The following is a 21,005-nucleotide window of genomic DNA, read 5'->3' as shown; positions in this document are numbered from 1 at the left end:
GGCCTGGGAGGCTCCCCCCAGGCAGGGACACCTGAGCTGAGATGGAGGGGCGAGGCACTGTTAGCCAAGCACACTCTCACACGCGTGTGCGTGTGCGTGTTAACGGAAAGTGCACTCCACACAGCTGAACCTCTGGCTTATTTGAGGTGGGTGGGGCTGGCGACCACTGGCTTATTGGAGGAGGACAAGGTGGGGCGGGGCCCGCAAGGCAGTCTGGTCTTTATACTAGAATAGGAAGACTCTCATGGGTTCCCAGGAGAGCTTTAGCATAATTTACATTCCCAGAAGATCACTCTGACTGCTGTGTGGCAAAAGGTAATGGAAATAATACAGGTCAACCCTCCTTACCCTCAATTCTGAAATCCAACACAGCTTTTTTTTTTAAAATAACTTTTTAAAAAATTACTCATTTAGTGACAAAGCCTGACCCAATAGACATGAAGCCATTAATAGTCTTTATTTGCACACTTAGTGTGAATACCTTTTTGCACAGGAAGAAAAACTACAGGAGCTATTGTAGACCCCACCAGGGCTAGTACAGAACACAATACATGCATCGTCCGAACACCCCTAAATCAGAAAGATTCTAGTACCCGTGTGACGGGCTGAGTGTTTGTGTCCCCCACAAACTTATATGCTGACATTGTAATTGCCAGTGTGATCATCCAGGGAGGCGAGGGCTCTGGAGGTAATTAGGTCACGAAGCGGAGCCCTCGTCAGTGGGATCAGCGCCCTTAGAGAGACTCCCAAGAGTTCGCCCAAGCACAGTCTCCGCCACTAGGGGTAACAGCAAGAAAACCACATCCATCAATCAGGAAGAGAGCCCTCACCAAGAGCGAGACCGTACAGGGACCCTGATCCCAGACTTCCAAGCTCCAGAGTTGTGGGCCACAAATGTGTGCTGCTGAAACCGCCCGATCTATGGTATTCCGTTATATCTGCCCAAACTAAGTCCGCCAGTCATCAAGGTCACCTCTCTGCTTCAAACCCACCTTTATCGCCTGCCGCACCAAAGTGGTTCTGGGCCCTTCAGCCTTTTTCCCCTGCCAGCTAACCAGGTATCCATAGTGGCCAATGGAAGACACTGGAGAGATACTGCAGGAGGCTTTTCTTTTCTTTTTCTTTTTCTTTTTTCTTTTTGTACTGGAGATGGAACCCAGGAGGGGCATTCTACCTCCAAGCTACACCCCCAACCCTATTTTTTATTCTTTATTTTGAAACAGGGTCTCACTGAGTTGCAAAGGGCCTAAGTAGTAGCTGAGACCGCGATCCTCCTTTCTCAGCCTCCCAAATGCTGGGATTACAAGCAGGGGCCACCACACCCAGATTTGCAAGGTTTTCTATCCTGGATCTGGGGTGCACACTGGACAGGCGGTGAGGGTGGCTTGTCTGGCACTAGGGTCCTTGGGGGGAAGATTCTGTGACCAGCCTCTATGGTACCCGCTCCTCCACCGCCTGGCTCCTGGAGCACGCAGCCACGAAGAGCAACCATCGACAGCAGCTCCCTGCTGCACCCACGCCTTTGGGTGATTTTGGAGCAAAAAGCCTTCCATGAGACCTTGCAGTGAATTTCCTTTCCAAACACCGTAGCAGGAGGATTCCCACCGAGTGTCGCTGGTGTGGCATTGACCGCTGCTCTACCACTTTAGGAAGCATGGCTGTGCCCTCTCCAACATCGGGGTCTCAGCCCGAGACACCTCCCCTGGCCACGGAGGACCTCTCCCTCAGCCTTGGGGCTGGGGGTGCCCCTTAAACATGCCTCCCAGTCCTAGGGAGAGGGGCTGCTCCTACATCTGATAGCCCTATCTTCGTTTTACTTCTGATTAGCCAGTCTTTCGTTATTCTAATCTCCTGTTATCGTTAACAATTCCTTCTATTAAGCTTGTGTATTCAAATTCCTGTGTGATTCCGCGCTCCTGATTGAACCGTGACTAATGTAATTCTGAATCCTAAAATGTGCCTAATACAGAGGGATTAGGCTAAGCGATCGAGGACCGCATCTGCGTCATGGGCAGTGTGCCAACGGCTTTGTCTACGGGAACGCACGTCATCCTGATAACCTGCCTGGCAAGTAGACACTCTGCTCACGCTCATCTTAATATGAAGGCAAACTTGTGGTCAAAAAAGCCTTCTGTTGAAGGTAGGGAGAGGCAGTAGGAGGTCCAGTCCAAAGGCTAGTGGGTGTCCTTCACCTGAGTCTCCGCCCCCTGCCCTGGATTATCTGTCCAGTGGTCCGACTGGTTCTGAAGCCCAGAGACCGGGCTTGTGGAATGTCAAGTGCTTACAGAGTTGGCCTGGGGCACATTCAGTTTTCAGGCAAATACTGACAGAGAGATGACGTGTTGAATGAAGAAGAGCCATAAACTCCAGCAGGGGCCACACGGCAGGGTGTGTCTGCTGCACCGGGAGTGCCTGGGCCTCTCCAGCCTATCCTGGGGGCTTTCCAGCCACACCTGACAGTGGATGAAGAAATCACCTCCAGGACCGGCTTTCAATGCTTAAAACTCTAGGATCTTGCAAAAGCGATTGTGGTCATGTGGCTTTGCTACTAGATGCCCTTAATGCTCCTACAAACTAGGAGGCGGAGTCTACATCTCAGACTTGGCCCCACCTCTCCTGGTCCTACTCTTAGCTTTACTTATTATGAACCAACAACCCCAACTTGGGAGCCCTCGATAACCCACGCAGTGTCCCCCCCACTCTGGATTTTGACAGTGCTGTCCCCTCTGCGTGAAGCCCCCTCGTTCCTCACCCTTCTGTGCACGGCTGAGCCACCCCACTGCCCTTGAAAGCGCCAGGTCAGGAGTCCCTGGTCCAGGAAGCCTTTCCCGCCCTGCTAGTGCAGGGCAACCGAATCTCCGTATGTGCTCACATGCTCCCCTGTACCTGCCGCTACCAGGAGCGGATCTCTCCGAAGAGATCCCCTTGCATTTTGATTAATCTGTTTGGAATAGGAACCAAGAGTCAGGGCTTGGGACCCTACAGGCCAGCCGCAGCTCCTTTGAGGACCAGCTGTGCGATTTGGGGTGAAACATTTCACCTCCTGATGCATACCATCCTCATCTATAAAATGGGGGCGATTATGCATGTTATCGGGCTGCAGTGTGGATTAAGAATGCTAATGTGTACAAAGTACTTAGCATCATGTCTGGCTTAAAAACAAAACAGCCAGTTACAGCTGCTACCGTAACGAATGTCGCTGAGTTCAGAGGCTGCAAATTACACATCCTGGTGGCCTCGCCACCTAGTAATGGTGTCCGGACCACAGCAGGGCACGGTGGATAAGTGAATGGATTATTCTCCTTCTACCTCAATGGCCTCCCCTCCTCCAGCGCCTCCTGCATTGCCATAGCTACCTTTGGGAGGCACCCCTAGGGTCAAGTTGTCCTCTGCTCGGAGCCACCCACACCTTCCCTCTCCTGCAGCCTGGCTCCCTGCCCCTGCCCAGCAGCCAGCGCCCCGTGCTCCGCCCTCACCCACCTCTCTGGCAGGCATCTGAAGTTGCAATCACTTTGACCTCTCCACTACCGCTAAAGGTTCCTCTCTTTCTGCACCAGAGAGGCCCCAATCCCGCTACGCACGTGCTGCCGACGTCTTAACCGTCCTCAGGGCTGCCTTAAGTCCCTCCTTTGTCGATGTCCATTTTGACCTTGACCAAGGTGCCCCCTCTTGGTACCCACGATGCCCGGGTGATCCCTCTGGCAGTGCAGGTCACTCCACGCTCAGCCTGGGTGCTGTGCCACGGTGGGTTTTCTGTGCCTGCCTTCCAGACTAGGCATTCTGAGGGCAGTCGCTGTGTTCTGGCCTATCTCACAGTAGGCCCGCCCTAGTCAACTTAGTTGGGGCCCCAAAACCAAAAGATTGTGTTGAAATCGATGTAGCTGGAGCTCAGAACAAGGGGCGATGCACTGTCCATGTGCTTTGGTGTTGGTATTTACGGCTAATGGCTGAATTTTTTTAAAAAACGAGAGACTGATCTCTTAATCAGGAGAGTGGCTTAGCGAAAGAGTAGGTATGTGTGATGTGATAAGCTAATCCACAGGAAGGTGTGGAAAGATCCAAGGATCTCTTCCGTGAATGAAAAAGGAAGGGAAGTAGCCAGGAGAGATGAAGACTTACTCCTGCCCCTGGTGGCTCCAGGTGCCCCTGGTCTCAGGGCCTCTGTCTCTGTCTCTGCTTCGCAGGGCCATCTTCCTGTTGGGTCTCTTCTCTTCTTCAAAGGACCCCCATCAGTCACAGAGGATTACCAGCCCACCCTCCCCCAGTATGACTCAGCTTAAGCACCGACAACTATAACCGCCCTATTTCCATACAAGGTCATATTCTGAAATACTGGGCTGAGGACTCTAACATATCTCTTTGGGGAGACACACTCCAACTTGTCAGACCCCATTTACCCATGTAATGGGAGCTGTGTGGCCCTGGGGAAAGCCTGGGTCACTTGCTAGCAGGCCTTCTGCTTAAGAGACCTCCACCAGACTGAAAGGACTGACGCTCAGCCTCACCTCCAGTCAACGCCTCCCCTGGAAGAAGCAAGCAGGGCCCACATTGCCGGGAACCAAGGGGAAAAAGAAACCCGGGGAAGTTACCTGTCTCATATTCCAAAGACTGTCGGAAGGGACAGAGCCAAATGGATCTTCACCCAGAGATACCGCCAACGAAGCCTTGTAGGCAAAGCCAAGGACCGCGGCGCTGGTCACAGTCCTCAGGCTGTCACCCCAGGAAGTTCACACTTCTGGGGCCTCTGAGCCCAGGAGGGGAGAAGGAAGTTTCCCCCCATGTAAAGAGAATGCAGCCCATGGAGGGTGATGGGCGCTGCTTCTTTCAACACCAAGAGCAGAATGGAGTTCAAATGAAACGCGGGAGGATGGCAAGAAGTACCGGGCCGCAGTCAGAGCCCTACCTGGATGGGTACGTGGGGACACAGGCATGCATGTATGCACGCTTTCATCCATTCATTCTTTCAATAGACACTCACCGAACGCTCTATGTGCCCGCACTGTAGTAAATAGGCAGATGGGTCCCTACTCTCATGGTGTTTGGTATCTATAGAAGCAGAGAAATTCACAAGTAAATAAATATGCAGGACAACTGCAGACAGTGCCAAGCTGCTGTGTGGATAACTCACCGCCAGATCCACTGCAGAGCGACTGGGGAGCAGGTATGTAGGACGGCAGGTCACGGCCTCTCAAAGGAGGTAAGACCAGAGCTAAGACCTAGAACCCGGAGGAACCAGTCACATACCCATCTCCAGGGCCAACACTCCAGACAGGACCGGAGCAATTGCCCCCAGGGAGGAACACACTCAACGTGCAGGAAGGAAGGCAGCACTCGGGCGTGTGATGGAGGAGGGGTGGAGAACACAAGAGCTCTGAGTGTCCAGAGCTGGCAGGACCCCTAGAACCTCATCCCCCCCAAGAGCGCAACTGATGGATGGGAACACCGCGGCGAGGCCGGGTTGGGGTGAGGTCACATGGGGCTCTGGTGCCTTCCCTTCAGCGTCAGGCTCCTGGCTCGGAGCCCAGGCCTGCTCCATCAGGAAGGGACGGGACAGGGGTTGCCAAGTAACGCTCTTCACCCATCTAGCCCACTGCCTGTTTTTGCAAATAAAGTTTTATCGGAACACGGCACATTCAGCCCTTTATGTGCGTACTATCGGTGGTTGCTTGCACACTTCAAGGCAGAGCTGAGCAGTCTGCAGATGCCCAAATGGCCCTTTGTGCTACACCATCACATAAATGCACTGGCCACGTTCAGGAGTGGACACCAGAGACAGGAGACAGCCTAGGCTCACGACAGGGCAGCTACCTGCATGCCTGGCCTACGGCCTTATTGAAGGGACTACCACCTGCGGGGAAGGCGCTTTTAACATCGCTTCCGTCTCCCAGGGAACTGGCAAACCGCAGCGCCCTGACATACCCCTGTCATGAAGAGTGGCCACACAGGTTAAATTCTGTATGCGTTTCCAAGAGATAGAGATTCTTTTTTTTTTTAATTTTTAATTTTTTGGCAGAACTGGGGATTGAATCCAGGGGGACATGCTACCTCTGAGCTACACCCCCAGCCCCATTTTTTATTCTTTATTTTGAAACAGGGTTTCACTAAATTTTAGAGGGCCTCCCTAAGTACCTGAGGCTGGCCGCGAACCTGCCATCCTCCGGTCTCAGCCTCCCAAGTACTGGGATGACAAGGGTGCACCACCACGCCCAGCTGAGATAGAGGTTAATTCTAACTGGAAAGATCAGGGAAGGCTTTCTGGGAGAGGAAAGATTTGAGAGGCACGCCCCCCCCCAAAAAAAAATAATATAGAGGACACTCAGGAAATCCTCAGGGTCACCCAGCGCCAAAGCAGGTTATCAAGGGCCCTCCTGCACTAAAGGGGGTGAGTGTCCCATCACTGGGGTGCTCGGCACAAATGGCGGCGTATTTGGCAGGGGTAAGCCGAGAAGAACTAAACAAAATTAAAGATGCATTTGTATGTGTAACCCCTTGCAACTGCCGGTTCTGTGTAGCCGGCCTCTGGCTTCTGCATCTTGTTTGCTGAGAGCAAGAAATACAGGGTAGACAACCAGGATAGGAGGAAGTGAAGGAGAGGCGGAGAGGGAAGAGACAGGAGAGGGCGGAAGAGGCGGCGCTCACGCCCCAAGTCCAAGAGAACCCTTGCGAGGGAGAGCAATCCACACCAGGCTTTTGTGCCCCGTGACTGCTACAGGGAGAGAGAGAAAAGGCATACGGCCTGAGGATGGGGGAGCTGATCAATGTCCCTTTAATACCTCTGGCTGGGCACCTGGAGGCCTTCTTAATGTGCCCCTTTGTTCCCCGCCGCGCTGGCGGTGGGAGCCCTCAGCTGCCTCTCCTGCTGCCAGGGCAGAGTGGGGAGGTGCCAGAGGCTGGAGAAGCACACCCGCCCTGAGCCTGCCTGCGCTGGGAGGCTCTGTCCCCCCAGGGCCGCCCCAGGGAGGAAGGTCACTCAGCTAGCGCCTGGTGTCTGCCTCGTGGAGGGGCAGCGGGGGAGGTATGGGTCAGGGAATTGACAGGTCCCTCTGACCTGTACTCAGGTCCTGAGCCAGGGAGGGACATTCCCACTGTTCAGGCCAGGAAACAGAGGCCGAGTGAGGTTAAATGACCCGGCCACGGAGCCAAGAAGAGCACTCACTCATGTGAGAAGCAGAACTGTGAGCGAAAGTCCCACCACTCGTCTCTTTTTTACTAGGTGTTAGGTCTCGGTCTGTCTCTCTCTCTCTCTCTCTCTCTCTCTCTCTCTCTCTCTCTCTCTCTCATCTTTCTTTCTTGCTTGCTTGCTTGCTTTTTTTTGTGGTACTGGGGATTGTACCTCCAAGCTATACCCCCAGCCATATTTTTTAGTCTTTCTTTTTTTTTTGGTGGTGGTACTGGGATTCTTGGAAGCCCTTCTACTTCTGGGCTACACTCTCAGACCTATTTTATACTTTTCTATTTTGGGAAACAGGGTCTCTTAAGCCAACGTGGATGGCTTCAAACCTGCGCCATCCTGTCTCCGCCTCCCAAGTGCGGGGATTACAAGCATGCACCACCACGCCTGGCTAGTCTTTTTATTTTTGAAACAGGGCCTCACTGAGTTGTGAAAGGCCTCGCTAAGTAGCTGAGGCTGTCCACAAACCATGATCCTCTGGTCTCGGCCTCCCGAAGGTTGGGATTACAAGCTTGCGCCACCACGCCTGGCTACACCACTCCTTTCTTGTGCAGGCAGGCCTGGGAAGTTATTTAAGCTTCTGGAGAGATTAAGGGCAGAAGCATTCACCTCCTGGGGTCACAGGACTGATGAAACAGGCCCAGCACAGAGTATACAGTAAGAGTTTAATAGTTCAATGATCGTCACTGTGACTGGGATGGAGTCAAGGCTCAAAGACAGACCTAACACCCAGTCCAGGATGAGCTGGGCCTCGTGCCCCAGTCCCCACTGCTGTGCTAGGGTCCCCTGGAGCCTCTAAACTACAGCCACATTTTATTAAATTGACCTCAAATTCAGATGCCTAAGCTGGGCATGGAGATGCAGGCCTGGAATCCCAGCTGCTCAGGAGGCTGAAGCAGGAGGATCACAAGTTCCAGGCCAGCCTCAGCCTCAGCCTCAGCAACTTAGTGAGACACTGTTTCAAAATAAAAAAAATAATAAAAAGGGCTGAGGCTGGGCGTGATGGTGCACACTTGTAATCCCTGCATTTAGGAGGCTGAGACGGGAAGATCATGGTTCGAGGACAGCCTCAGCTACTTCGTGCAGCCTTTGCAACTCAGTAAGACCCTGCTTCAAAATAAAGAATAAAGAACAGGGCTGGGGGTATAGCTCAGAGGTAGAATGCCCCTGGGTTCCATCCTCAGTACCGCAAAAAGGGGTGGGGGGCTGGGTAGGTAGCTCAGTGGTAGAGCACCCCTGGGTTCAATCCCCAAAACTGAAAAAAATTTTTTTTCAGATGACCAGACAGAGAAGCAACATAAATGGTTTCTTAGACTGACAGAGTCAGATTCATCTGAATAGAAACTTGAGTCAGCTCAAAAGCCCAAGGAATATGTATTTACATTTCCAAGTAGTCATTTATTTTTTTCCTGAAAAGTCCATTAGTCCTAGAGTCGGAAGGCTTAGCCTTAACCCACTGGCTCTCTGACCAGTTGTGTCTCCTCCACTCTCTGAACCATGGTTTTCAAATGTGAGGTGTCTAGCCGGGCATGGTGGCGCACACTTGTAATCCCTGCGCTTGGGAGGCTGAGACAGGAGGATCACACAGGTTCGAAGCCAGCCTCAGCTACTTAGTGAGGCTCTCAGCAACTTAGTGAGACCCTGTTTCCAAATAAAATATAAAATAGGTCTGGGAGTATAGCCCGGAGGTAGAAAGCCTCTGGGTTCCACCCCCAGTACCACCAAAAAAAAAAAAAAAAAAAAAAACAAAAAACAAAAAACTAATGTGAGGTGTCTTGCCTCCCTGAGTAGAAAGAACCAAGGGGAAGCTTGCAGACTGCGAAGCAGGACTCCAAACTCAGAGGTTGCCCGAGGCTGCGTTTTGTGAAAGAGTGCGGAGCCCAGATCTGAGAGCAGAGGATGGCAGGGACCAACTGGAGAGGGGCAGCTGCTACCCAGGTCCCCGAATTTTCATGATACTGGAGCCTGATCCAGCATTCAGACTTTCTGCTCTGTCCCAATAAGCTAGAAATCAGATTTTTTCTAAAACTATAAAATATTCCAACATTTAGATATTGGCAACTTATTAATAGCCATCCATCCATCCATCCATCCATCCATCCATCCATCTGCAGTACTAGGAATTGAACCCAGGAGCATTCTACCTCCGAGCTACACCCCCAGCCCTATTTTTTATTCTTTATGTGGAAACAGGGTCTCACTAGGTTGCAGAGGGCCTAAGTAGCTGAGGCGGTCCGTGAACGGAGATCCTCCTGTCTCAGCCTCCCAAGTACTGGGATTACAAGCGTGCACCATCATGTCCAGCTTGATTAATATTTAAAAATGAGGCTATCCAACCATCTATGGGCCGAAATTGGGTGAGCCACATAAAATATCCATGGAAAACATCTGGCCCCCAGGCCACCGGGCATACAACCTCTGTTAAAGTGTATATGCAAGGTTGATTTTCTTATGTAATGATAAAAACACATTCATAAAGGAAGCTCTCTGAAGAAAACAGCCCTTGAAGCTCATTATCAATAAATAACCAGGGATCCAAACCACATGCCCTGCATTCTAAGAACAGCTAGAGTTGGGGGCCAAATTTAGAAACTGGCTATTTCACACGTGTGAACTAACCATGCACATTTTAACTGTCGGCAGCTGACTCGGATCCATCGGATCCATACTCAGGAAGCAAAAAATAACAGTTTTTCAGCTGAGAGCATAGAATGCGCTTGAGCGTCAGGAAGCCCTTGGCGCACACACTCTTGCCAGATGTTTCCAACCTGTTCCCTTAAGAAGCCGCCTCCCCCTTCTCCGAGTTCAGCCGCCAGCCCCTTGGGAGACCCAGGCAGGCGCAGCCCTGGCGATCGGGGCTCTTGGGAGGCTGCCCAAGAGCGTGCGGCGCCTGGGAGGCACGTGGGGTGGCTGTCATCCCTGCCCTGGCACTGCTGCCCGGGCATTCAGCTACAGGAAGAGCTTTCCAGAGCCAGTAACTACAAATCCAAGACCCGGGCTCCTGGGGCCCTCGCAGTAGCCCTGTCCCCCTGGGGAGAGGGGACCGGCGGGGACTCATTCAAGATGGCATGGTGGGTGCTGCTGGAGGTGGCAGGAGGAAGCGTCTTGGCAGTCTGGAGTCCTGCTTTGTCCCTGCTCAGCTGTGTGGCCCTGGATCTGTCACTCATCCTGCTTGTGTCTTCTTTATTTTTTGGTACTGGGGATGGAACCCAGGGGCATTCGACCTCTGAGCTACACTCCCTGCCCTATTTTTTAAATCTTTTTCTTTCTTTTATTTATTTATTTATTTATTTATTTATTTATTTATTTTGCAGGTCTGGGGATGGAACCCAGGGGCATTCGACCTCCAAGCTACACTCCCTGCCATATTTTTTTAGTCTTTTTATTATCTTTATTTATTATTATTTTGTGTGTGTGTGTGTGTGTGTGTGTGTGTGTGTGTGTATGTGGGTGGGTCTGGGGATGGAACTCAGGGGCATTCGACCTCTGAGCTACACCCCCTGCCCTATATTTCATTCTTTATTTTGAAACAGGGTCTCGCTAAGTTGTGGAGGGCCTCACTAAGTAGCTGAGGCTGTCCTCGAACCTTGATCCTCCTGTCTCAGTCTCCCAAGTACTGGGATTACAAGTGTGAGCCACCACGCCCGGCTTCGCTTGTCTCTTTTTAGTTTAAGCATCACCAGGAGCAGTGCTAACTGTGCTCATTCTCGGGAAAGCAGCCCGAAGCCCCAGAGGTCTGGCGTGGAGCCAGCCAGAGGCAGCACGGGGCCTGGCAATCAGATCCGGCTGCTCCCCAACTCCACACTCGCCCTCTGCTTTCGCCTGGGGGAGGTTCGTGGGGTCTCTATAACTCCACCCTTTCTCAGGAAGCCCCAGGTCAACCCCGCACCCACTTTCAGGTGCCTCATGCTTGTCCCCATGGCAAAAAGGTAGTGCCCCACCCCAGATGGGCAGCAGACTGTGGAAAGAATGGAAAGGAAAACAGCTACACAGCCATGGCCAGTCCATGCAGAGGGATCCCAGGCACACCCCTCATTCTGGATCCTGGACTCTGCTGGCATCTGATACAGCGCCACTGCTACCAGACACCACAGAGCTCCCCCTCGGGTGCCGATTGGGAGGCTGCAGATAAAGCGCCAGGAGGGCAGGTTGAAAGGCAGCACTACCAGCCCTGGGGAACCAGAGGTCTGTCTCCTGGTGCCCAGGCAGAGAGTAGGGCGTTCCCTGTTAGACCCCACCACAGGATCTGTTAAATGTGTGATCCTCGGTACGCTCCAGACCAACCCAGTCACGCTTCCTGGAGTCTCCAGCCTTCACAGACTCCCTGGGAACTCTGAAGCACCCCAAAGCTCAAGAAGAACCCCTCCACAAGCCTGAGCGTCCTACCCTGCCAACAGGTGCTGAGCATAACCACAGTATCCCCTCCCCCTTCCGTCCCGCCCTCAGTCACTGGGCAGATCTGGTGGACAAACAGGAGAGACTGAGACAGTTTAGTTAGCTCCTGTCTGCAGGAAGCAGAGAGTCTGGACAGATTAAAAATAATGACCACTCTGCATGATGGGTTCACACAAGGGGCTCTAGACTACCAGCGGAGAGAGCACTTACCCAGGCCGCCCCTGCAGGGTGCATCTGAGCTGGGGAAGACAGCAGAGAGGAGGCGGATTAGCGATCTTTCTGGAAGGGTTCTGATCTGCTTAGGCAGATGAGAACCCTGAGGTGCTGAAGAACCAGTGAGTGAGTCCCGGGGTGAGAGTGAGCAGACTGTGGACTATGAGCGAATTCTGGAAGGACAGCCAGGTCTGACTGCTTTCCCAGGCTGGGAAGCCAGATGGAACCCCCAACAACTGCTTCAGGTTCCAAAGGGTCCGGAGATGGATTCACAGAGAAACGTTTGTACACACGTCCTCCTCCCTCCCTGCAGTTAGCAGGAGCCTGAACCCGGAGCCTGACTTAACCTCAGAGAGCCTTTCCAACAATGGCAACTCCTGTGTCCTCCCCTCTGTCGGCCATGGGAAAGCCAAGAAGGATGAGTCCTGCCAGAAGCCAGCGCAGCCCAGGGCGGACACACTCCCCGAGCCGAGCAGTTGCTCCAGGTCAAGTGTGATGCCCTGGGTTTTGCCCACAGTCATTTCTCCTTCAAGAGAATGTTACTCCCATTTTACGCGGAGAATTCCAAACGCGGAGGTCAAGCGACTTGCCCAGGGATGATGGGCCCGGCAGTGTAGCTGGAGATCTAGAACCCACTGTCTCAAACTGAGAGGAAAGAGGAGGCACTTTGCCCCTGGAGCCTCCGAGGCTTGGGGTGAAGGTTCCTCTTTAAGGACATACCCCCACCAAGTGACCCTAGGAGCTGCTGAAGCTGTTTGGTCTTAGGGGAGTGGTCTCTCCCCTCTGCTCGGACACCTGGACACCCATAGCAGCCTGGAAGGAGAGGAGGGAGGGGAGACGGCGCCGGACAGGCCCTTCATCCTACTCAGATATGGACGGATAGAGCGCCGGAGGAGTCGGGCTAGGTCAGAGACTCACTGTACCACCACAGCCCGCATCTGTGGCCAACTACCTGCATCTCAGTGAGCTTTGGTCCTTCATTTCTTCCTCCGTATTTAGAATTGCGAGCACTTAATAAGAGGTAAAGGTTACGGGCTTAGCAGAGAAAGTGCTAAGTAAAAATCTGCTATCGTCACTACTAACCCCAGTCTTCTCATCGGCAACATCTATGTGGTGGTGACCACTGCCAGAGAAAGTCCAAGAAAATGCAGTATGAGGAATTTGCTTGGAATCTAAGGAAAACTGGGCCTGTCCTCTTCCCTTCCCTCTCCTATCTACACTCAGCAGAGGGCAGCAAACCGGAGCCGTGAAAAGATAAGAGGAGCGAGACACATGGAGAGAGAGCTACACACGCGTAAATACACACCCACCCGCCACGGCAAGCAGAACTGTTTAGCTTCCTCCAGCTCCCAGAGTATGAACACGCCGCCTCCTCCAGCGAAGAAGGCCAGGCAGAAAAAAGTCGAAGCCGAAAAGACACAGAAGTTCTTTTTTAGCTTGTGAGAAATGTTCCATGCACTGGTTTTTTGTGCGGATGGGGAAAAGCTGTTCTCCAGACATCTGCGAGGGGGAAGGAAGGCAGTGGCCGAACCCCTAAGTAATACTGTTCTCATCTCCAGGCTCCCCCCAGCAGGAAACTGAGGTCCACATGGTTAGCGTCCTGGGGTAGCGCAGCGGGATGGGAATACCGACCTCCAGACCACAGGTTCAGTGCTCAACAAAGAGCCTCGGGTAGCAGAGACTTTCTCTTCCTACCAGCTGACCCCCAAGGAGCAGCTCCAACATTGTGTGGACAGGATTCTAGTGTGGACACCCGTTGGCTCTCCCTGCAGGTAGCTTTCTCCTGCTCCCCACAAGAGCTCCAGCCTCTTCTCTAGGGAACTGCTCTCCTGTATCTGGGTGGCTGGACCCCCAACCCCACAGCTCCAGGGGGAGGCTGAGTGCAGCACTGCTTATCATTCTGACGGGCGGATGTGAGACCTGAGCAAGGCTTGCTGGACCTTATAGGAAAGACATTTCTTCTCTCTTCTATAGACAGGCTCTCTCCCATGATCTAGGGATGGATAGATGTCTGAAAGAACTAGTATCCAATTTTGCTACCGTGGAAGCTCCAAGTAGGACTCAGCTAACCTGCAGAGACAGTCACAACCAAGAGACCCCAGAGAAAAGGAGCCTGGGCCCCACAGAACCACCAGCCTCTAGATTACACCATATCCGAGCCCACCTGCATTCACAGAAGCCGGTAGATTCCCTGACCCGTGTCAGGTGCCTGACTTCATTCAGTCCATTACTTACAACTCATACAGAATGGTTCTTGGGCTCAGTCAGCTCCGTCTGCCACGGAGAGCCGTAATAACGCGCATGCTACCTACCCTCTTTAATTCCTCGACTCCCCGCCGGATCCCTTTGCTGCCTTAAAGTTTAATCCATTTTACCTACCTTGCAAGTATAAAACATTGGGAGGAAATTTTTCAAAAATGGATATGAAAAAAAAAAAGCCAGGTAAGTTCCAGTAGCTAATTGGTCTCATTAAGTACTAGCCTCCAAAACTTGGCATGATTATCTTGGCTCATGAGGGAAATCATGGTAGAGAATGATCAGATGTTAGTATGTGAAGGGAAAAATATCATCGTGGTGAAACCCAGCGAAAACTTGGCAAGCGTAACCTTCTGGTCTGCAGTCCCTGCCGTGGGAACGTGTTTAAGGGATTTCTCCTCTTTGGGGCCTCAGTTTCCATACACACGAAATCAGGGGGGTCAACTAAGTGACTCCTGGAGCCCCCTGCCTGCTGGAACACATTTCGATCATTCAGAAAACACATCCTGACTGTCTTCTAAGTACCAGCTGTGTGCTGTTTTTGGAAGAGGGTATTTCTAGGAAGGGAGGCCCCGGCACTTCCTGGCCACAGAACCTCAGGCATACATAGACACCTCCTTTCCCCTGCTCCGCTGAACATGAGAATGAAGGTTCTCTGGGGAAGCAAGACCCTCACTCACGTCCTCATCTCTTTCAGGTCCTTTGCTTGCTGGCTCTAACACATTTATGAGACACAGAACGTCAGGCGTAGGCAAGAAACAGACGCCACCGTGTGCACACCGTCAGGTGCATCCAGCTGCCACAGAACAGACTTCTAGCTGCGGAACTGGCCTCGAGGTGTTTTTACACCACAGTGAGATCCTGCCAGTATAAAAGCTACAGACAAGGTACAATTAGCAAGCTAGATGGTTATCTTTTAAATAGGCCTTGGCCTTTTCATTGGGATTCCATTATCTGTTATCATGTTACTGGAGCCAACAGATTAAAGGTTTCAAGAAAGTAAGAAGAAACCCTCAAGTGGGGGCCTCATCACAAGCCAGACTCCAGTCCACAAGTGCTTCCAAACGCACAGAATCCCAGGATGCTAGAGTTGGAAAAGCCCTAACAAGGCATCTCCTCCTTATATCACAAACGAATTCCAAGATCATGGCCTCCACTAGCGTGGCAGTGTGGAGGAAGGGTCTGAGGCCAAGTCTGAGCTCAGTAGGAAAGAGATCGATTAGTGATGTCTGCCCTGGCCACAGGAGGGAATGCACTGTGATGATTAGCAATTTCTGCCGTGGTCACAGGAGCAGATGCACAGTAAAGATACGCATGTGCCTTCACAGATGAGAAATCCAAGACCCAGGGGGTTAAGCCACTTCCCTGAGGTCACACAGTGCGCTTGGGGCGTGAGAGGACTGGAGGCCAAGCTTTCCTCAGTGGGTCCCCGGGGAGGCAGCAAGCCAAGACTAGAGGAAGAATGCAGGAAGGCGGGTTGGTCTGTAAAGCTTCCTTCCTGGGCCAGGAAACAGAGGAGTGATTAGCAATCTCCAGGATGCCAGCCCCTCCTGCAAAATTAAAGAAATCATTCCAGACTACAGATCAATGGCACTTCGCTTCCTGATGGGCACGTTTCTCCTACTAGGAAAACAAAAAGCGTGTGTAGAGGAGAGGAGGGGTACAGATTTCTGGATGTTCTAAGAATAAAGTTCAGCTCCAACACAGTGAGAAAAACTCCTGATACTTGAAAATTAAAGTCACCAATTTCTATTCCACAGGTGCTCTTCTCCAACGCAGTGATTTCTCACCGGGGATATGGCTCAAGAGAAGGGAGGGACTGTGTGAAGCTTCCTATTGTGGGTTTTTAATAACCAGTCCCCCAGCCTGGAATACGAAACAGACTCTAGAATTAAGCCAAGATGGGGGCAGATTGGAGCTAGGCAGGAAAGAGAGACCTTCAAATTACAAGAAGGATGGCTTCAAGTCTGGCTTTTAAATTATTTTTCATGGTACTAAGGATTGAACCCAGGAGCAGTCTGCCTCCAAGCTACATCTCCAGGCCTTTTAATTTTTTGTTTGGAAACAGGATTTTGCTAGTTTATCAGGGTCTCGCTATGTTGCTGAGGCTGGTTTCGAACCTGTGATGCTCTTGTCTCAGGCTCCCAAGTACTGGGACTACAGGCGTGCTCCACCACGCCCTGCTCGAGGCTGGCTTTTCTTGCTTGGTTTTGCAGCTTCCCAAGAAACCAGCTGTCTGAGCGGATGAGCGCTGAAATTCCAAAAGCATTATGTGTCCTTTATAAATCAGAAGCCCTACCCAACTCCAGAGGGACACCAGCATGAGCTAGTGCGGCAGATCTGCAAACTTACATTCCAGCCCGTGACAAACGCTCTTCATCTGAACCAATTCTTCAATCCGGTGGCGAAATCAAGGCATTGGAGGGCGGCTCCAACACAGGGTTATGTTACCCTCAGAGAAACCTCCCTCCAGCCCACAAGGAAAGCATTTTTCATTGGGATACAGTCCTGCCCGACTTCCCTCCAGAGCCTCTGCCGTTATTTCAAGCAGAAAGATCAATGAGGTGCCCGAAGATGGTTCTCAACAATTACAAGAGCGACAGGCTGAACTCAGAACTGGCCAGTTCTGGTCGAAAAAGCTGTGTGTTCTCAAGATGCCGGACTGCCCGGAGAGCAGCCTAATGCAGTCAGTGCGTGTTCCAGGACACTGGGACCAGGGCTGGAACGGTGGCGCTGGAGGAGAAGTCAGCCCCTCCGCTCAAGGCCAGCTGACATTTGTACAGGGACTGGGGGCCGAGCCCAGCTCCGCATCTGCAGGGGAATGGAACAAAGGGGGCTGTGTGGAAATTTGGCAGTGTGTCCCTGAAAGGCATCAGATGAATGCTGAGTCCTATAGCACCTAGGAGAACTTCGGCTGGGGGAAACAGCTCCCTTCTGCTACTCCCACGAAGCAAAGAAGCAACTAGATCCTCTCGAAAGCAAGGACAATCGGTTGGCAAACTCCTCCCACACATGCCAACCCCCCTTCAGGACTTCTTCCTCCTCCTCCTCCTCCTATGCTATTCCAGAGACACATAAATGAACAAGGACTCCATCTGCCCAGATGAGCCCATCATTTCAGTGAGGGGCTTCGAGCAAACCCAGCTGCTGGGCCCCTCTCCCTCCGCCCCAGAGGCTGCTCACTCCCTCAACACCCTCTTGCACAAGTGAGTAATTGACTCTGAAGTCTCAGGCCAAACTGGCAGTTAACCTTGACCTTCTCTCTCCACATCTGGGTCTATAGAAAATTAAAATCAGGACGACTCTGCAATCTACGGCAAAATGAAATACGAGGGCTTTCTCCAGGCAGAGGCAAAATGTCAAGACCTCTTTCTGCACTGGCCACAGCTATTCCAAAGGAGAGTTTGCACTTGGGCACGACGCTGCCCCTCGGCCTGGGACTCTGTCCAGTATGCAGACCTTGGAAGCTGGGGATGCGACCGGGAATGCACTCTTCATCAGCTCCCCGATAGCCTCAAGGGAAGCTGGCAGCGGACCCACAACACATTTTACAGGCAGAGAAAGGAAGGCCCAGAGAAGAAAGCTAGATGTGATGAGGACAGACACAGCCGGTCCATGGTAGAACCCTGGCCTTCTAACCCTGATGCCCGCGCAGGGTAGAAACAGGACAGACACTACATAGACAGACGCAGAATCTGAGAGAGCGGACTAAGTTAGCTGTCGTTTCGTGAGCCAGGGGTTTGGGAAAGGAGTTGGGCCCTTAGTTTCTAAACAGTCAAATCTACCAGAAAGGGCAACCAGAGCCTCTGGGATGGTTTGCAACAATTACCAGAGTGACAGGCTGAGCCCAAGTTGGTCAGCCCTGTAGCAAAGAACCCTTCTGTGCTCGAGATGACAGAGTGCCCACACAGCGGCCGATACTGGGAAGAGAGAGGAAAGCCCATCGACCTCAAAAAGTCAGCCTCTTCCCTTGAGGCCAGCCAACAGTCAGTCAAGTCTGACCCCATGCACAAATTACCCACTTCCCACGGGACTAGAGAAATCCCAGAAGTAAATCTGGAACGTCCCACTGTATGAGACAGATCAAGCATGCGTATGCCTGCCAGGAGCTAGGAGGGTCGGCGCAATGTGACTGACCTGCTGCTATCGGGAAGCTGCCAGTCTAAATGCACACACACACACACACACACACACACACACACACACGTCCATGGGTGAGTTCAAAAGAGGCAGAAACGACTAAAATCCCAGTTTGGCTTGCAAGAAACACATCTAATCAGTTCACAACAGGTACGGAAGGCACGGGGTGTTCCAGCTTTAGGGCCCTGGGTACCAACAGCCTCTGGGGCATTTTGGGGTCCCTCCATCAGAGCCTCCACCTTCCGGATACCTAGTGGAGTCAAAGATGGCAAATTCCTTAAGGACCAGGAGCTCTTCCTTACTCAGACCTCCAGGGGCCTGGGACTTCAAGGGGAGCATGATCTTTGGGCCCCCAAGAACTGTAGGGCAGGGGAGGCGGCAAACAATTGGGAAGAGGAGAGTCGGGAGACCCAGGTGTTCCCTGTGCTGATGGCAAAACAAGAAGACCTAGTAGAAACACCCGGCTCAGCAGGTGGTCGTGGGGGCGGGGCGGGGGCGACCTGAACAGACCTAAAAGGACCCGCATCTCCATTCCCATCCCAGAAGCAATCGCCCTTCTAGACGCAGGGATGCAGGTGGGCTCCTTCGTGAAAGCGAACACTGGAACAAGTCGAGGAATAACGGCGACAGCCAGATTAAGTGTTAAGAAACAGAGCCCCGGGCTGGGCCCCGGGGGTCCTGGGTTCGAGTGCCCACTTTGCCAGCAGTGGGATCCGGGACGGGTCCCGGTCTTTCCCGGAGCCTCGGATTTCCCATCCGTAGAATGGGAAGAGCTGATCCCTGCGGCCAGGGGGAGGCGGCGGAGGGACCCCCGGGCCGGGGGCCAGCCCGCCCCGCCCCGCCGCGCCCAGGCACTCACCTGTCCGGCCGCCGGGGCCCCCGCCGCCCCGGGGCCCCCGGGGGTGCCGTCGGGCTGCCGCTCGCGGTACAGCGCCCAGAGCCCCACGTTGGGCAGCAGCACCAGGGCCGCCAGCGCCAGCGCCCCCGCCTGCAGCAGCCGCTTCTCCTTCCGCCTCATCGGGCCGAGCCCGCCCCGCCCCGACCCGCCGAGCCCGAGCCCGAGCCCGCCCGCCCGCCCGCGGCGGCGGCAGCCGAGCAGACGCGGCGCGGCCCCGCTCCGAGCCCGGCACTTCCGCCGCCCGCGCCGGGGCCGGGCGGGCCGGCGCCGCCATCGCCATCCCGCGGGGGCGTCGCTGCCGCGCCCGCCGCCGCCCGCGCCCCCCGCCGCCCGCGCCCGCGCCCCCGCCGCCGCCCGCGCTCGCTCCCCCCCGGGGCGCCGCGGGGTGCCGGCTGAGCCCCGGGGGCCGCGCCCTCCCCGCGCCCCCGCCGCCGGCCGCCGCGCGTCCCCCCCGCGCCGCGATGGTGCGCCCCGCGCCGGCCCCGCCCCGCTCCGAAGTCCGGAGTTGGGAGTTGGGGCGCCGAGTGCCGCGGGCGGGGCGCCGGCGGAGTGTGCGGGCCGGGGGCTGCAGGGGGGGCGGGGACCCCGCACCCGCCCCGCAGCCCCCCCCCAGCGCCCGGGCCAGCTCCCTGGGGATGCGCAGCCCCGGCCAGCGGGGGCCCCGCGGGACGCGCGGTGCCGGACCCCCGCGCTGGGCTCCCGGCTCACTCCGGTCCCCGGACTCGGTGTTCTCGGCAGTGGAGTGGGCCATCGGCGCGTCCCGCGCGGGGCCCTGGGTGCCCCCCCACCCCAGACCCCCCAGACCCCAGACGTCAGTGTGAACGCCCTCGGGACACCGTGTCCACCGGTCTGAGGTCCCTGAGAACCAGCCGGAGGTGGCCACAGCCTCCCTGCCGGCCCTTTGCTCGCTCGGGGTCAGCCCCCTGCAGTCGCATGCCTCCCACTCCCACGCGACCCTCGGAGCCCAGCGCTCGGAGCCTGTCCCCGCACCTGGCGTCTGTCTGACTGTCTGTCTGTCTGTCTGTCTGTCTCGCAGCTGCTCAGCAAACCAGTGAGCGCTGGCTGTGTACGAGATGCTCCCGGGCTGGGGAGCAGGTGGGAGCAGACGGAGCCCTGCCGCGGGGGCTCACACGCCACCGGGCCGGGTACTGGTGCGTGACGAGGGAGGGCTCTGGCAAGGGGCCCTGGGTCGCCGAGCTGGCCCGACCCCAGGGTGATGCTGCGGCCCCGCCCTGGGGCGCTCAGAGCAGGCACTTAACTGCTTCCTGTTCTCGGTCAGAGAGTGCAGGGACCCTCTTGGCTGCCCTCCTTTCTGCGGCCCCTCAGGGCTCCCTGTGGCCCTCACCCCAGCGGCCCCGGGTGGCTAGTCGCTTCCAGCCGGGACCAGGACCCTGACCACCACTGTCTCCCAGTTCTTCCAGCTGCAGGCTGAGCAATCAGGGTTTCGTTTTCAGAAGTCTTGGCTCCGGGCTTGACGTCTGTATCAGTCTACAGGGCTCAGATCACCTGGCTCTGGAGGCCACGGCCTGCCGAGGCTGGTCTCCCCTGTGCTCTCCGGCCCTGCCTTCTCCCAGCCTGCTGGCTTTCTGTGTTTCCCTTCGCCATGCAGACCCATCCATCCAGAAAACCCTCTCCTCTTCATCCGAGTCCGTGGAAACGCTGTTCATCAACATGTCTGGTTACACCGTGCCTCCTCCACGGGATTCTCCAAAACTCCTCCCCAGGGCTGCCCACTTCCTCTGGATCCCTCTAATGGACTTGTCAGTGCCAGGCAACACGCTCAGCCTTGGACACAGCTTACCTCTGTCCACGCTCAGTGACCCTGGAGGCAGGGGCTTTCTCACCCATTTGCAGAGGAGGCTCAGATTCAAGAATGCAGCTGACAACAGGATCCTGTCTTAACAAAGGTGAGATTTATCACCCCTCTGCTCA

The 21,005-nt window shown here is 54.4% G+C and overlaps 1 protein-coding gene across 1 annotated transcript in view; it reads right to left on the bottom strand.

The window, feature by feature from the left end:
* Window positions 1–19,193, bottom strand: part of GALNT10 (polypeptide N-acetylgalactosaminyltransferase 10) — a gene marked incomplete at both ends in the record, with an annotated part of 230,129 nt that extends 210,936 nt beyond the window's left edge. Inside the window, one exon of the mRNA XM_080698619.1 lies at window positions 19,035–19,193. Within this exon, the coding sequence (XP_080554745.1) occupies window positions 19,035–19,193 (159 nt within the window). The remainder of the gene's footprint in view (window positions 1–19,034) is intronic.
* Window positions 19,194–21,005: the final 1,812 nt, after the last annotated feature.

The sequence above is a fragment of the Muscardinus avellanarius genome, assembly GCF_963383645.1.
Source record: "Muscardinus avellanarius genome assembly, chromosome: 7".
In the NCBI taxonomy this organism is placed as follows: domain Eukaryota; kingdom Metazoa; phylum Chordata; class Mammalia; order Rodentia; family Gliridae; genus Muscardinus; species Muscardinus avellanarius.
Note: the sequence above shows the minus strand (reverse complement) of the source record. Positions and strands in the feature narration are given on the sequence as shown.